The following is a 17,500-nucleotide window of genomic DNA, read 5'->3' on the forward strand; positions in this document are numbered from 1 at the left end:
TTAAATTGGGGGGTCTTAAAAGGGGGGAAGTCTTAAATTGGGGGGTCTTAAAAGGGGGGAAGTCTTAAATTGGGGGGTCTTAAAAGGGGGGAAGTCTTAAATTGGGGGGTCTTAAACGGTACCGTATTTGACGGATTACAGGACGCACCGTTTTATAAGCCTCACCCCCGACTTTTAACCAAAAAATTGGGACGAGCCACGTATAGGCCGTGTCATTATATTAGCCGCCGTCGAAAAAAATATAATCAGATCATGTCAATCAATCAAAACAACCAGGCAAACGAAAGTACAGTATTTGGCGAAATCGGCTCCGAGAATAAACAAGTGAAACAAAGAAGAAAAGTGAAAAAGTTTGAAGAAAAATATCACACACACAATTTGTAACCAACACACACATGTAGTCCCGCCCGGAATAAGCTTTTTTGGGATGATTTACGACTTTTGCGCACATTTCGAGCAGACGAAAACACAACATGGCGGCTCTCGCTCCTCCAACTATCGCGAGACACACAAAAACGAAATCTCGCGCGCGCGAGATCCTGATACATCCGGTGTTTCTCTGTACACTATCTTGTCACGACAACTTGTTGACAAACAAAGATTCGCGAAAGAAAAAGAAAAGCGCCGAGTCTTGAGTAGAGAGCTAATAAAGTACCGGTAATTGCTAATCGAGCGAAATGAAAATCCGCGGCGACTTCCATTAGGTGAATGCTATTCAAGTTTAGGTAACGTTTTAGCCGCATCTTTTTATAAGCCGCAATGCGATTTTTTTGGAAAAAAAAGTCGCGGCTTGTAGTCCATCAAATACGGTAACTGTAACTGACACATGTGTGTAACTTGCATTTCAGGACTGTTTTCGCGCCTTCCTGCAGCCCGAGATGATGACCGGGAGCTGTAAATGGAAGTGTCCCAAGTGTCGCGTGGAGCGGGATGCAGAGAAAAAGATTGACATCTGGAAACTGCCGCACATCTTGCTCATCGGCCTCAACAGGTGATTGTTGCACCCCTTGCCCAGCCCTCTTATTTCCCATTCTTTGGCTTTCTTAACACTGCTTATCTCAGCTGATTTTAAAATGTTGTCTGGTGCTGTTGAATATTTGAACTCTGCAAAAAATATAGTTTTAGTTAAGATTAACTTCTGCTGCAAAGTAGCTTCCAGTACTATGAGCAATGGATCGGCATTTCCGTGTTTGGTTGGACATATTTACGTGACACGCAAGCTTAATTTACTTATACAAACTAAATGAAACATTCCTTGATTCAATTCAGTGCTAACAGTGTATCTTGGATGCAACTGAAGTTGAATTTTACTGCTTTGCAAATGTACAACAAATTTAAAGGAAATAGGGAAATAGAAGCGACCCCCCCTCCCTCCCCTATCCCCCCCCCCTCCCCATCTGTGACCAGCATCAAAGAAGAACCCAAGTATAATCTGCTTTATCTGTTCTACTGCTAGATTTGTAGCGTGTTTTTGACTCACATGCGAAGCAAAAGTGAGTCTATGTACTCACCCGAGTCATCCGTCCGTCCGTCCGGAAAACTTTAACGTTGATATTTCTTGGACACTATTCAGTCTATCAGTACCAAATTTGGCAAGATGGTGTATGATGACAAGGCCCCAAAAAACATACATAGCATCTTGACCTTGCTTCAAGGTCAAGGTCGCAGGGGCCATAAATGTTGTCTAAAAAACAGCTATTTTTCCCATTTTTCCCATTTTCTCTGAAGTTTTTGAGATTTAATACCTCACCTATATATGATATATAGGGCAAAGTAAGCCCCATCTTTTGATACCAGTTTGGTTTACCTTGCTTCAAGGTCAAGGTCACAGGAGCTCTTCAAAGTTGGATTGTATACATATTTTGAAGTGACCTTGACCCTGAACTATGGAAGATAACTGTTTCAAACTTAAAAATTATGTGGGGCACATGTTATGCTTTCATCATGAGACACATTTGGTCGCATATGATCAAGGTCAAGGTCACTTTGACCCTTATGAAATGTGACCAAAATAAGGTAGTGAACCACTAAAAGTGACCATATCTCATGGTAGAAAGAGCCAATAAGCACCATTGTACTTCCTATGTCTTGAATTAACAGCTTTGTGTTGCATGACCTTGGATGACCTTGACCTTGGGTCAAGGTCACATGTATTTTGGTAGGAAAAATGTGTAAAGCAGTTCTTAGTGTATGATGTCATTGCTAGGTTTAGCTGAAGGTCAAGGTCATGTAAAGGTCAATGTCAAGCATGTGAGTCGCATGGGCTTTGCCCTTCTTGTTTTTGTTTACTACCATCAGCCCTGCAATCTGTTTGTTTCAGTTTTCAACCAGAGATCAAACTAATTTGCTTTAATTTTGGATAAAAGGTGATGCTTTCATTTAACAAGTGACACGGAGACTGAGATACGTTGTCACAGAGACTGAGATATGTTGTCGCAAAATTGTGATGTTGGAGCAGAAAGGGTAAGAATTAAAACTGTCTTTACTGTTTGGTCGTCAGGTTTGTGAGCGACGGAATGTGGATGCAGAAGAAGACCACCATGGTTGATTTCCCTGTCAACGACCTTGACCTGGAAGAGTTCACGCTGGGACCAAAAGATCGCGCGCGCTACAGTCTCTACGGTCTTTCAGTGAGTGTGCACAGGTCTTCACTGCCCCTCATGATAGGACGCCTCCCAAAATGTCCCTTTGTATGTTATCTAGACTAAAATATACCTGTCATGACAGGCCGCCTGCAAGGTAGGGATGCTTGGCTGGTCCCAAGGGTGTCTTTTCATCGCAGGTACCACTGTTTCAGTGTATTTAGGGTGGCCCGAATAGCTCAGATGGTAGAGCACTGGACTTGTGATCCAAGGGCCACGGGTTGGAATGCAGGCCGGGACGGTCACGGGTCAGACTCGGAGACGGTATCCATGTCCCACCCCTGTGTCACCACAGTGGCATGTAAAAGACCTCGGTCATTCTGCCATAGGTGCAAGTGGCCGATACCATCTAAATACGCATACAACTGGGTATGTCATCTAAAGTCGTGGTAACACCCGGGATCATGCCCCTGAAGGTTTCACTGTAACTTGTAAGGGCGTAAAACAACAGTTACCAATCTCTCTATCAGAAAGGTGCGCTTACATTTTAAAGAGCCTTTCAGCTCAGTTTGAAGAAAACCTGTGATTGGGAAGATTAGTGTTGATCCTGTTCTTATCCAGAAAATGTATGCCAAAGCAGACAAGATGATAAGAGAGAATATAATATGATTCTGTCTTTTACTTTTCAGAACCACTACGGCACAATGGAAGGAGGGCACTGTAAGTACTTTTGGTTTCATGTTATAAATATCAGTATAGTGGCAATATTGTAGTAAATCTGTAGTAAAATGCTTTCTCCATGCTCTTCAGAAAACCAATAGTTTTCTTAAAACATTTTGTGTATAGACTGACAGATATCAACAGAATAGCAAAAATGTTCAAACAATGAACAAACAAAAAATACATCCGCTCACACACACATACATGCATACACACACACACACATGCATTCACACATGCACGCATGCATGCACGCACAAACACACACATACACACACACAGATGTCCACTGTTGAATAATAATTTTGGTACATGTACATACGTTTGATAAATTGGTTGTGAAAAAGACAGCAGTTTCTAATACAGAAAAGAAACTACTGTAGTTCACAAAGGAATTTCCAAGGGCGTTTGTGCCAAAATTTTTGAGCTGATCAAGTGTACTTTGTTGTGTGTTTCTTCCAGACACGGCTTTTTGTCGTAATCCTTGCAACAGCAAATGGCACAAGTTTGATGACCACGAGGTGTACGAAATGTCAAAGTCAGACGTCAAGGTCAGTGGAAGTTCCGTCACCTGTGGGTGTCTTCCAGTATCTTGTTTTTCCTTTGTTGGATGAATGAAGTAAACTGCAATTTATCATTTAGAATGTAAAGTCTACTTTTTGTATTCATTTATTAAGCAAAATCAAGTGTTTTTCATTTTTATTTCCAATATCGACTGACTGCAATCAATAACATTCTAGGCATAAGCTATTAACACTATCACTGTAAAATAGTGAAGCCAATTTATGACGTACGTATTGATGAATAGTGATTGTGCCACAGTGGAACCCCCCTTTTACCACCTCAAGAAATCTGAGAAAAACCAGGTCTTAAAAAGGAGGGAGTGTTAAAATGGGGGTACATTTACAGAGGTTATGAACAGAAAGTCTGAGAAAACTGGTCTTAACAGGGAGGAAGTCTTATAGGGGGGAGGGAGGAGGGGGGGGGTCTTAATAGGGGGGTTCCACTGTATGACCAACCAAAAAAAAAGACGGTGAACAGTGTTTCCCTGAATAAAAGCCCAGTGCAGCATGATAATGAGTATAACAACTCTTTTTCAGACGTCTGCTGCCTTTGTTCTTTACTACACGTCCATCCCCTTGAACGCGCCCCTGTTCAAGCCACAGTTATAGCCCCCCAACAAGGGAGACCACCTCATCACAGAGGATGAAGGCTTGTGTGTGCAGTTGTTTCCCTTCAAGGGTAATCCTTAGTGATACGGTTTTAGTGTTTGACAGTGTTAGGAGATGGCAAAGAGAGATGGATGGCAAAGCTGGACAAAATGCTCATGGATTTTGAATGACACATGAACTACATCCTTTGAATGCGAGTGAATAGCTCAGTGGGTAGCTTCAAATCAGTTGTCGCTATCAACGTGGGTTCGATCCCCACGTTCGGCGAGGGATTTGTTTCCCAGAGTCAGCTTTGTGCAGACTTTCCTCGGTGTCAGAACGCCCCCTGTGTGCGCTCATGAGCACGATATAGAATCCAAGTTCACAGCAAAAGTCTCAGGGCTTGGAAAACTGAATACACGCATGCAGAAAACAATCATAAAATGGTTAGTGCCGTACTGTATGTCACCTCCCTGTACTGTATGTCACCTCACTTTCCCCAATGAGAAAGTAGCCCCAATGTCCCTGAGGGTAACCTCACAGGACTATAATGAAATCTTATCTTATCTTAACTTATATGGTAATTTATATCATGTTCACCCCAACAAGCAGTTCAGGCTTTTACTGGGTAACAGCATGTCTCTCTTGACTCCAGTACATGCACACACAAAACTAACAAGTCGCGTAAGGCGAAAATACAATATTTAGTCAAGTAGCTGTCGAACTCACAGAATGAAACTGAACGCAATGCAACGCAGCAAGACCGTATACTCGTGGTCCACCGCTCACGGCATAGGCAGTGAAATTGACAAGAAGAGCGGGGTAGTGGTTACGCTATGCTGCATAGCACGCTTTTCTGTACCTCTCTTCGTTTTAACTTTCTGAGCGTGTTTTTAATCTAAACATATCATATCTATATATTTTTGGAATCAGGAACCGACAAGGAATAAGATGAAAGTGTTTTTAAATTGATTTCGAAAAAAATATTTTGATAATAATTTTTATATATTTAATTTTCAGAGCTTGTTTTTAATCCGAATATAACATATTTATATGTTTTTGGAATCAGCAAATGATGGAGAATAAGATAAACGTAAATTTGGATCGTTTTATACATTTTAAATTTTTTTTACAATTTTCAGATTTTTAATGACCAAAGTCATTAATTAATTTTTAAGCCACCAAGCTGAAATGCAATACCGAACCCCGGGCTTCGTCGAAGAGTACTTGACCAAAATTTGAACCAATTTGGTTGAAAAATGAGGGCGTGACAGTGCCGCCTCAACTTTCACGAAAAGCCGGATATGACGTCATCAAAGACATTTATCAAAAAAATGAAAAAAACGTTCGGGGATTTCATACCCAGGAACTCTCATGTCAAATTTCATAAAGATCGGTCCAGTAGTTTAGTCTGAATCGCTCTACACACACACACACACACACACACACACACACACAGACACACGCACATACACATCGACCCTCGTTTCGATTCCCCCTCGATGTTAAAATATTTAGTCAAAACTTGACTAAATATAAAAAGCAACTTACCAGCTGGTTCCTGTGCAAAATAGAATTTGTTCCTTTTTTTTTTTTTTTTTTTTTTTTTAACCTCAGTTGCATGCAGGCTGCTTTTTTGCCCTTTTTTTGTGCGGGCAGGGAGCATCCTTCTTCATAGGTCTTTGTTCCTTGAATCAATTTGGCAGATTGAAATAGGAGTGTTACATGTGCAATTGATTCAGAAAGTAATACATGTACACGGATTTCGAGAATAACTCTCTCGGGTTTGTATGGGTTTCAAAAGAGTGACTACCCTTGCTATTTCTCTGACAAATAACATCACACATGCTCCTGTCCACGTGTTACCGACACAGCCCTCACTAGTGATTGGCCCCTCCAATGTTTGTCCCAGTAAAAGCAAGGGTATTCCTAACACAAATGGCTTTTATGTTATATGGCAGATTAAATTCTTGCTCTTTCTTTCTTGTTCTTTCACTCTTTCACAACTGAAACAAACCATTGAGTACAGAATGCAGTCAGACCGTTGAGTACAGAATGCAGTCAGACCGTTGAGTACAGAATGCAGTCAGACCGTTGAGTACAGAACGCAGTCAGACCGTTGATTTTCAGTCTGGGTCCAAGTGGAAGGATGTTCTGATCACACCACTCAGGGCTAACATCTTTCCGGTTCTCACTGGAAATCCGGTTTTCGAAAAATTTTAAAACCGGAAAATCCGGTTTCTTAAAGTAAACATTTCTTTTTAGTTTGGATGGTTGATGGAGGCAAAATGTGTATTATTTTATAATTTATTAACATACATGTTGGTACCAGGAGAGGCTGATTTTTGCCTCTACAAGATAAACAAACATTTTAAAAGCCTCGGCCTTTGGGGACCCCTAAGCGGGCTGTTGGCCCTGACGCCGTGGACCCTGGCTTTTCAGGTTTTTCACATTTTGTTGGTGTTAGCCCTGCGTACTGTAGTTAAATAAAGAGCCTGCACAGATCTGAAGTGGTGGATTTGATTGCTTACTTGAGAGGGACAGTACCTTTAATTTAAAGTTGTGAAGTTTAAAACATGATCTTATTTGACATTTTATATAATTCTTGTCAGCATTCTTAATCAGTGTCTAAATAAGGTGTGTACATAGAAACAAAATTCCCTCACCTATGACCAGCTCTACTTCGGAATGCGAGTAATCAAAAAAATAACACAACCACATGAAACGGGCAAATAAATACAATGGTAGAAAATGTATCTTTTCATAGTTGTTTTGTTTGTTTTTTGTTGCTGTCCCAACACCTGTTCCATGTTCCATGTTTCATTTTTCATTTTTCATTTTCATTACTTTATTGTCCCATCGCTGGGAAATTCGGGTCGCTTCCTCCCAGTGGAAAGCTAGCAGCAACGGAGTCGCGCTACCCAGGTGTATGCGTGTTTAGGTGTATTCAGCCACCTGCACTTATGGCAGAATGACCAAGGTCTTTTACGTGCCATTGTGATGACACGGGGGTGGGACATGGCTTCCGTCTCTGGGTCTGCACATAAAGTTGACCCGTGTCCGTCCCGGCCCGAATTCGAACCTGCGACCTTCCGATCACAAGTCCAGTGCTCTACCATCTGAGCTCCCGGTGTGCTCTCACACCGCCCCGTCCCTGTATCCACTGCATATAGGTTGGGTTTTTTGGGTGTTTTTTTTCTGTCATAACACCTGTTCCTTGTCCAAATGTGCTCTCACGTCGCCCCGTTCCCATGTCCACTGCACATAGTTTTTTGTTCTTTTCATATGAATGTTCATATCTGAAATGTTATACCAAGTTCACTTTTGCCACAGCCAGTGCATATGCCCAGATCTACTGGTATTAATATTAGAACAGATTGTTTAATGCATTAATATTTGTAGTAAATGAAACGGTTACTGTTTATTCAATTAGAACAGATTTTGTAATGCATTAATATTTGAAGTAAATGAAACGGTTACTGTGTACACATGTATCTGGTTTCTAACACGTGGGTGTGTATGACAGTTTGATGTTTGTTTTGTAAATATTTTGTTTGTGTTTTTGTCAGTACGGGAAGTGATGAGAACATGAGTGTTCACACATTTATGCCAGTACCTTTTCATTTTTTTCTTGCTTTGTTGTTGTTTTTGCTCAAAACTTGTTTCAAAACGTGTAAGGCAATCATATTCACTCAGAATTGTTAATCCGATCAGTTTTGTTTGGCAGAATGTGAAACGTTAACAGGAGGTAGTGTTCGGCAGACACTCTTTATTTTCTTCTTGTGTGTGTGTGTGTGTGTGTGTGTGTGAGAGAGAAATAGTCAGTGTTGTTGATTTTGTAAATGGGATCCATAATGGTATGATTTATATTTCTGTGAAATTGATGTGTCTGTATCTGTAACACACACACACACACACACACACACACACACACACACACACACACACACACACACACACAAACACACACACACGTGGTGTTGCTTACTTTCCTAGTTCGAGGACAGTTGTTGGCTGCTCTTCAGTCTGCAGTCACACCCCTAACCCCCCCCCCCCCCAACCCTCCCTCTCCCCCCTCCACACACTTTCTCTTTTTTTGGTAGTATTAAGTGCTCAGTGTTGAGAGTCTTGAGTCCTCCTTTCCTTATCATTCAGATTAATGTAACATTAACGGAGAGAGTGGGAGACAGGGAAGTGTGTGAATGCGTGTGTGTGTGTGTGTGCATGCATCTGTGCGTGTCTGTGCATGTGCATACATGCGTGCGTGTGTATAACATACACCTTGGAATTGTTCTGAAATTAATTGTAGTTCAGGTGCCTGTAGCTTCTGCTTTAACGTCTAGATCAATCATAGCATGCTTCTATACGTTGCTCTAATTTCTTATCTTTGGGTTAAACAGTATTTTATGCAGATACATTTTTACAAAGCCATGGAGTTTATGATATAATAAAGTAGCACAACAAGATAAGCTTATTATACATGCATTTTCTTTAAACTGGCTGTGATTTTTGTGTAAACTTTATTTGATGTGTTAGCTGTGATGGACTTCACAGCAAGACTGAAATGAAAATAACAAATCAAAATGTGTTCATATACATGTACACTGATTTTGAAGGGTTATCTTATAGTATTGATACACAGAAAAATCAATTTGTACAGATCTAAATTTGTTTAAAAGGTTTGCTTGTTTGAAGTGTTGTTGTTGTTGTTGTTGTAAGCAACAGACATTGACTGTGTGTGTCTGTTGTGAAAGGGAGATGGGGATGTAATGGTAATCATATGCAGACCTGTTTACCAGTACGATTTGGGCGTATTTTGTACGCCAAATTATTATCGGTACGACAATACGCGACACACGCACAAAATACGACTAAGAAAAAGTCTAGAATACGTTTTCCGGTGTTGGTGTGCTGATTACGGGATGGTACAACTGATACCGGTTTCGGTCTAAGGGAGATCCTGACAGCGAGTCTTCAGCTGTGGAAACCTCGTTCAGTTGTTGGCACGTGCGATCGTCTGGACAATCGTGGCAAAATGAAGCAGAAAATTTTGCCAGTTTCGGGTGACTGTACCAAGTCTAAACAGCAGAAGCAGCACATTTTCTTGAAGAAATATAAGAAAGAGCCAGGAATTGTGGAGTCTACTGTGGGAAACAGTCATGCACACTGCAAGTATTGTAGGCCTAAATCAGATTTCTCCGTTGCCTATGCCGGGAAATATGACATCGAACGACACTGCAGTTCCAAAACTCACCTGGACAAGGTTGCTACAAAGAAATCCGCTGAAAGCTGCCAAGGAATTATAAAGTTCATTCCCGCAAAGCTAATCCTGCCAGAAGAAAAGGCTGTAGTCCGTGCTGAAGCAATGTTTTCTGAGATGGTAAAAATGAACTTGCCACTGTCAACCGCAGATGTTATTTCACGAAGTTCATCTTTTCATTATTAATCTGTTTGGAAGATACTGGTTATAATGCTACAAACTGACAGATAAATAAAATTGTTTTATTCCTGTTGTATTGGAAGGAGTTAAATTCTGAAGGTGTTCACAAGACATGCTATTCTTACACAAACACGTTTGCACCCACGCGTACATTTTCCCTAGCCCATATGGCTTTGCTTGCAAAGTACACCAACCTTTTGAAAAATACACTCAACTGTTTGGGAAAGTACTCTTGCTTCGGGTTTAAAGTAAACAGGTCTGCATATGTAAATATGGCCTGCTAAGGAATTGTTTTCTTCTCATTGTCTTTTGTATGTGTGTTGACTTTGACATGTTTCCCTGGGTTTATTTTGCTGGGTGTTTTGTTGTCGTGATCTTGGAGGTACTATGTACTTGTGATAATATTTTGCACACGAAAATATGTCCATGTTTTTCTGGTCATAAGTAAGTTAAGAAAGGCTATTCTACCTGTGTAATCTTTAGTTTATGTTCAATTACTCCCCCCGCGGGTTAGGGGGAAGAATTTACCCGATGCTCCCCAGCATGTCGTAAGAGGCGACTAACGGATTCTGTTTCTCCTTTTACCCTTGTTAAGTGTTTCTTGTATAGAATATAGTCAATGTTTGTAAAGATTTTAGTCAAGCAGTCTGTAAGAAATGTTAAGTCCTTTGTACTGGAAACTTGCATTCTCCCAGTAAGGTCATATATTGTACTACGTTGCAAGCCCCTGGAGCAATTTTTTGATTAGTGCTTTTGTGAACAAGAAACGATTAACAAGTGGCTCTATCCCATCTCCCCCCTTTCCCCGTCGCGATATAACCTTGAACGGTTGAAAACGACGTTAAACACCAAATAAAGAAAGATGTTCAATTACGTTTCAAATGTAAAAAGATACAGTAATAAACAAAATGTAAGAACACATCTATCTGTTGTACTTGTAGAGAGAGAGAGAGAGAGTGTGTGTGTGTGTGTGTGTGTGTGTGTGTGTGTGTGTGTGTGTGTGTTTTTGTCTTTCTGTCTGTCACTGTCTCACTCAAACACATACGACAGATATAACTGGAAACTATAGTTGCAGAAAGCAAACTGAGATATAACAAAGAGAAACACTATGCGTTCATAAAAGTTTAAAAAAATTTAACATTTACTTTTTTTTTTAATTGAAGAGTACATGGCAAAACTCCAGGTTAATAGTAACATGCTTTCCCAGCAGTTTTACAGCATTCTAAAAACAGTTTATAAATCAAAACACAAGGCCTGCAACAAGAGGCAGAACTATACAAACAACTAAAGAAGCAACAACTCGTACATAATCAAAAATCAAAACTTGACTAAATGTAAAAAACACAGAAAAACACCGACTGAAGCAGAAAAGAAAGTCAATTTGTCTATTCAGAATTCTGAGTCATACACTTTTAATGCATTTAATCTCCTTTTCAAAGTCTTAGTAATTCACTCGGTACTCTATATTTGCCCCACTGCGTGCAATGATTTCCGGTATAGACAGTCTTTGTAAAAATCCTTAGTTCTAGACAGCGTTTTTAATGTTTACTGTGTTGACACGTTTTGGAAATAGAGTGGGTACAGATTTAACACAAAAGAGAAAACATCCTGAAGGAAAATGCTTTGAACTTTGACATTCCTTGGTGGCAAAAACAGATATTTGTATGTCTGAACTCAAAACATCACCGAAAGGTTTGCAGTGGAAAGTAGCAAGTAAGTCATAAAAAAACTACAAGAAATGAACAAGAAAGAAACTTGATATTTTGCATTTCCGAACGCAGTTAAATATGTTGTCCTGAAAGTTGGCAAGACATGGCTGACATGGCAGATTAAAATGTCTGTATGAAACACGCACATATAACTGCTACGAGTACCAATTGAACATAACACTATGTGGAGCCTAGCCTAACAAGTCCGCTTACATGTAGAAAACTCTGTGTTCTTACTAGTTTTTGTTGTATAGAGCGAGCAGTTTGTTTGTTTGGTTGCTTGCTTGCTTGCTTGCTTGCTTGCTTGCTCGGTTGATTGTTTTTTGTTTGTTTGTTTGTTACTAATTGTTAGTCAACATAATACCTGCTTTATACAGTTCACTTATTCCATTAGTATACACAGCTTCAACGACGATGTACACTCGATCCAAAGTTAAGTCACACAGTCTTTTGTATGACGTGTGCTTCGTCACGACATGGTTTATGACGTCACCATAGCCTTCGTTGGAACCCGCGTAGACAGAATAAGTGACATCACCAGTGGTATCGAAAACGTTAGTCCAGTTCAAAAGTATCTCTTTGTTGATCAGCAACGCAGTGGCGTCTTGACCTAAAAATGAACCAAATACTTATTCATGAGTGAAGCATCATCTTAAACAGGGTGTACCTTCTGGTCAACGTCTTAGTGGTAGCTGCTTTAAAAACCGTGTATCTGCGTTCGTTTACACGTTCGTCTGATTATCTGTACGCTGGCGACACATGACATGTGGTGTGTGTGTGTGTAATTGCTGGCATGAAAGAGTAATCGAAACACTCAAATTACAATTTGAGGCAAAAAAAGTCAAACAGAAGAGAGAGTGTCGACCTAAGCTAAATTCAGTTGCCCACAGTATTATGTGTCTAAACAATTACAAAACCGTAAAAAAAAAATATTAAGTTAAAAAACAAACAAATTCTGTACTCACAGATACAATGTCATGTACAAGGACAGCACAATACAGTACGAATTTTCGCTGATGAAAGCTTCCTCAGGATCACGAACAAACAAACACAAAGGACAACAAAAAGTAAAAGCAACACGTAACGAAAATTCGTACTGTATTGTGCTGTCCTTGTATCGGTCAGTACAGAATTCTTTTCTCCTTTTTTTCTTTTTTTAACTTGGTTGATCTTACCACAGTCACTTTGTTGTTTAGATTTCGTAAATTATTTACCCGTCAAGGTAGGGGGGCTGTCGTCAACACGCACACGTGACGAAACCGTCTCTGACGTCACGCCCTGGCTGTTGACTGCTCGCACCTCCACACTCACGTTTCCTGGTCCAAACTCCCCGGCCTTCAGCATGGCGGATGTCTTGTAAGGGGGAAGGGAAGACCACTCCGACAAAAGACTCTGGCCTGACAGGAAGCGATACTGAAAGTGGTCTACCGTGGCGCCCTCTGCTGCGCCCGCCCACGTCACTTCCAGGCCAGAGGTTGCAGAGCATGTTCCGGGACTGACCTTGTCGTAGGGCGAGAACTGACCCCAGTTGGGCAGGAACTGAAGCGACGCCTGCACAAACAGACAAACAAACAAACAAAAATGCACAGATCAAAAGGAAGAAAAAGAAGTTCGCGGCTGTTGCTGAATTAAGTTCGCATTCTGTTAGATAGGCAAAGTAAATCAACAATATTTAAACATATTTCTTGAAAATCCTACCGCAATCCGCAGTGAGGATGACAAGCGTGAGCGTTCACCAGGATGAGACAACCATGAGAGAGAGACTGTTAATGCTTGTGCAACCCTTGCCTTCTCTATAATTTGACCAAAGTGTGTGTATGTGTGTGGAGGGAGAGAGGGAGGAGCAGAACGCGCGAGTGTGCTTGACACAGGAGGCGTGGATGGTGAGTGAGAGAGAGAGAGAGAGAGAGAGAGAGAGAGAGAGAGCAGGAGAGTGAGGGAGAGAGAAAGAGAGAGAGAGGAGAGAGTGTGAGAGAGAAAGAGAGACAGACATACAGGCAGACAGACAGACATACAGGCAGACAGACAGACAGAGACAGACAGACAGACAGGCTGACAGACAAACAGACAGACAGACAGAGATGGAGACAGAGAGAGGAGAGAATTAATCAGCACCTACCTTTGACAGATCTGGTTTGTAAACCACAACAGTGGTATCAGCGAATCTCGGGGTGGCCTGGATCCGAACCTCGTTCACACAGCTGACTACTGCACGCACACGAGCCCCGTGCCTCGGCTCAACAAGCCGCCACCTACACTGCCCCTCTCTGACGTCATACTGGATCTGTTTGACGTCATCACTCGTTTCGTGACCTTCTGTGGACAGAAAAAGAGACTGTGGTTATGATTGGAATACACAGTCATACCGAGGCGATGAACACAAAAGGAGTGTAGTACTGTCAATATGCTCTCTCTCTGTGTCTCTCTCTCTCTGTCTGTCTGTCTCTCTCTCTCTCTCTTTCTCTCTCTCTCTCTCTGAACTGTCAGTCTGCCTGTCTGTCTCTCTGTCTCTCTTTCTGTCTGTCTCTCTTTCTCTTTCTCTCTGTCTCTCTCTGTTTGTCTCTCTCTCTCTCTGACTCCCTCTGTCTCTCTCTCTCTCTCTCTGTCTCTCTCTCGCTGTCTGTCTGTCTGTCTGTCTGTCTGTCTCTGTCTGTCTGTCTGTCTGTCTGTCTGTCTCTCTCTCTCTCTCTCTCTCTCTCTCTCTCTCTCTCTCTCTCTCTCTCTTGGCATCCTCTCCTCTTTTATTTTAACTAACCGGCACAGCGCTTATTCTACCTTTGGTGAAGGACTCAAGAGTCGCAAAATCCAGAGAACAATTGTAAAACAGAAATCTGCCGCTTTTAAGTTTTCGAACGGGAACTCCAACAAAGCAACGGCTGTGAATATTCGACTTTTATTCTTACCAATCTTACATGCGCAAGACACACTTCCGCTTTCTGCATCGTGTGTCGTCCATTCAGCAACAGCTACGGCTGACGTCACTGCGGAACTGCCACCTGCTCTAGTGTAACTGATTGTGACGTTTAGATTTTCAATGGCTGGAGGGGTGGTATCCATGGTAACGGGCTGGGAGACAAAACGTGACCAGCTGTCGGCGTGGTTCTGCGCTTGCACAGTTGCATAGACTTGAGCCCCATTTTGAACAGACACCTGAAATGAACTGAACTGCATAAGGAGCGGTGATGCTACATGAAGTAAGACAATACATACAAAAAGGCAAAACCAGTCCTTATTAAACACCGTGAATAGTGTCGGTAGCCACATGCGATTTTTAAAATGTGTGTTCGCCGCTACCGTTTCCTTCTGTACCTCTCTTTCTCTTTGTCCTGTATTTCCTGTATCTCTTTATTTTTTCCTTCCTTTGTCGTGTAGTCAGTATTGTTTCAAAAGAAACAAAGGAAAATGACCTTAGCCCAAACTCATGACTTCTGCTGTCTGTGTTTGCCGCTTTTATTTGGTTTAACATTTTGTCTTTTTTGCAGACTACGCATTTATAGAAATATACAAGAAACTCAGATTCACACTGTTCACAAAACCAAGGCGCAAAAACATGACACCTTTTCAAACACTTCTACGTATTACCTCGATTACCTCGCCAGGATCTTGCATGCGAGAGAGATTCATCGACGATTTTGAGATAAGTTCATTATTTGTACCACAAGTGTTTGTCTGTCTGTCGATCTGCTTCAAAGGCCAGTGGGTCGACGTACTGTAAATGTCACGTTTTGTTTTGTCAATAATTAAACGTTTCAATAACCCTACACATTCTTGGTTATTTTTATTCATTCACTTCTATACATACCCAACTCACCTCAAACATCGCATGCTCTCCCTGACCGAACGGCTTGAGAGGCAATACCTGCAGCCCACCCGGGGTGGATCCAAGGCCCACCCTCAGAGACATGATGCCAGACTCTCCGTCCACCACCGTGCTGGACACGGAGACAGTGTTGAGCGCGATCTGCTGCACGGTGACTGCACCCTCACTACTGGACACGGCAGGAACGCTGCAGGAAAACAGCTGTGCGGCAATGCTGGCGCCGGACTTGCCTCTCACCGTCACTCCTACAGGAATCTTTCCTGCAGTAGGAGCCAGGAAAGTGTGCTCTGCTGTAGCCTGTGAGTGCCGGTATCGGAGCGAGAGCGGAATTCTCAAAGGTTCTACCGTCATCTCTCCCTGAGCCACTGTGTCGAGCGAGCTTGCCGTGACGACAATCTTCAGGAGTTGGTTCTTCTCCGGCACGTCTGCGTCAAGCGAGGCGCTGTAAGTCTCGTGGCGGAAGGAAGGGGTGTGAGTGTAGGTCAGTGCTGAGTTTTTTTCCAACCGGAACTGTGGGCACGTGACGCCCTCTGGTGGAGTAGCGTCAACCAAGATGGCGGGCGAAAAGACGACTGAGCTCTCCAAGCCCGCGGCATCGAAGGCCTTGACTGCAGCCTTGAAGCTGAAAGTAGAAATCATACCATGACATGACCAGGGCATCATGGAACTGTAAGTGGAAATAAGAACATACGTTTGGCATGATCAAGGCGTCGTCAACAGACCTGGGTACCCCTGTTTTGCACTTTGAGTATTCTCAAGCAAACTTGGTGTATTTAAAAAAAATGAGCGTACTCCGTACAGCATTTGAACATCCATGATTCAAACATGTTTCACACGCGTCCGTCGCACTGTTAATTATCTAAGTTTACCAAAACGTTTTAAGGGGGGGGGGGGGGGGGAGGGGGGGGGGGGGGGGGGGTCGCGGATTCGTGGAGGATACTGAAACAAGAAGGAGTCTTCTGACCTTTTGGCACCCTGATTTTATTCATGAAACATTTTATTGGACAAAATCGATTATCAATATTGCTTTGTTGTATGAGGTGAACAATATATGAAGGTACGAGTAACTCAATCTCAAGTCAGTCAACAACCTCAGAGGAACGATGAATGTCTTACCTGTGTCCATGCTGCAGGGACAGACTGTTAAAGACGTGCTTCGTCTCAAAACCTACATTCGTAAAGTCTACCCGGGGTCTGACAAGGTCACCTGCGTCGAACAGCGCCACCGAGTATGACGTCACACCTGACTGCAGATCGTGAAACCCGTGCCACGCCACCGGGAGTGTGGTCACGTCATCCGTCACGTGGTCTGCAGCATGGCGAGAGGCGAGAAAGACGCTGCCAGGAACGGGAGGTGTGTGGTCTCTGAGGAACCCGTCGGAAGAGATAGTTGTGGATAGCCCTGCGCCGTTCCATGCTCTCACGGTGACGTAGTACTGCGTGCCTTCGGTCATGGATGTGACGTCAATGTCCAGTGATGTGTTTCTGCCGACTGATGTCAGGACCTGGTAGTCGTCACCTTCAACAGAACAAGACCACTGTGTGTAAGAAACTTTTGACAGATTGACAAGTTTGTCTTTCATTTGCCCATCTCAATCTCAAGCCTGTGTTTCTTCGAAGGTTTGCTTTATAAGGCTCTCTCAATTATCACCATACGATGGTTCAACACAGAAATACTAAAGCAAAGAAAGTCATGTAAGAAATACATATATCGCAGGTTAAGTATAAGACATTCATGCAAATCTGAAACTGGTAAGCCCTAATTTATTCAACAATAATTTATCACGGTAGTAACATTCACAAACCGTAGGGTACAGATCCAACTGAGACTTCGTAGTTAGAGACGCCACTCTGCGCATCAGAGAGCACACCAGTCCAGCATGACGTCACTGAGGACTGCTGCGTCACAAAGTCCAGATCAGCAGCACACGATGAGTCCGATTCTATCACGGACCGACCACGTCTTCTTGACGGAGGGGAATGATCAGCGACAAGCGGTGAGGACTTCTTTGTCACGTAAGAGTCGGGTGAAAGCCAAGCTCGCACGTGAAGCACGTAGCTTGAACCGGAGAGGAGAA

At 42.4% G+C, this 17,500-nt stretch overlaps 2 protein-coding genes across 3 annotated transcripts in view; one reads left to right on the forward strand and one right to left on the reverse strand.

Moving 5' to 3' along the window:
• The window catches only part of LOC138959974 (ubiquitin carboxyl-terminal hydrolase 8-like), a 30,371-nt gene extending 24,842 nt beyond the window's left edge, over positions 1-5,529 (forward strand). For both annotated transcript variants that reach the window (XM_070331697.1, XM_070331691.1), the window contains 5 exons: positions 849-991; positions 2,501-2,630; positions 3,272-3,302; positions 3,765-3,853; positions 4,403-5,529. In XM_070331697.1, coding sequence (XP_070187798.1) covers positions 849-991; positions 2,501-2,630; positions 3,272-3,302; positions 3,765-3,853; positions 4,403-4,474 — 465 coding nt within the window. In that variant the 3' untranslated portion in view covers positions 4,475-5,529. The remainder of the gene's footprint in view (positions 1-848; positions 992-2,500; positions 2,631-3,271; positions 3,303-3,764; positions 3,854-4,402) is intronic.
• A 5,483-nt stretch (positions 5,530-11,012) lies between these two features.
• LOC138959968 (uncharacterized) overlaps positions 11,013-17,500 on the reverse strand; it is a 39,607-nt gene continuing 33,119 nt past the window's right edge. Inside the window, exons 25-31 of the mRNA XM_070331677.1 lie at positions 17,228-17,500; positions 16,539-16,941; positions 15,414-16,044; positions 14,506-14,752; positions 13,722-13,918; positions 12,817-13,153; positions 11,013-12,212 (exon numbers count right to left, since the gene is read on the reverse strand). The exon at positions 17,228-17,500 is cut by the window's right edge and continues 1,110 nt beyond it. Of these exons, the coding sequence (XP_070187778.1) occupies positions 11,944-12,212; positions 12,817-13,153; positions 13,722-13,918; positions 14,506-14,752; positions 15,414-16,044; positions 16,539-16,941; positions 17,228-17,500 (2,357 nt within the window). The 3' untranslated portion in view covers positions 11,013-11,943. The remainder of the gene's footprint in view (positions 12,213-12,816; positions 13,154-13,721; positions 13,919-14,505; positions 14,753-15,413; positions 16,045-16,538; positions 16,942-17,227) is intronic.

This window comes from Littorina saxatilis, linkage group LG1 (genome assembly GCF_037325665.1).
Source record: "Littorina saxatilis isolate snail1 linkage group LG1, US_GU_Lsax_2.0, whole genome shotgun sequence".
Lineage (NCBI taxonomy): Eukaryota > Metazoa > Mollusca > Gastropoda > Littorinimorpha > Littorinidae > Littorina > Littorina saxatilis.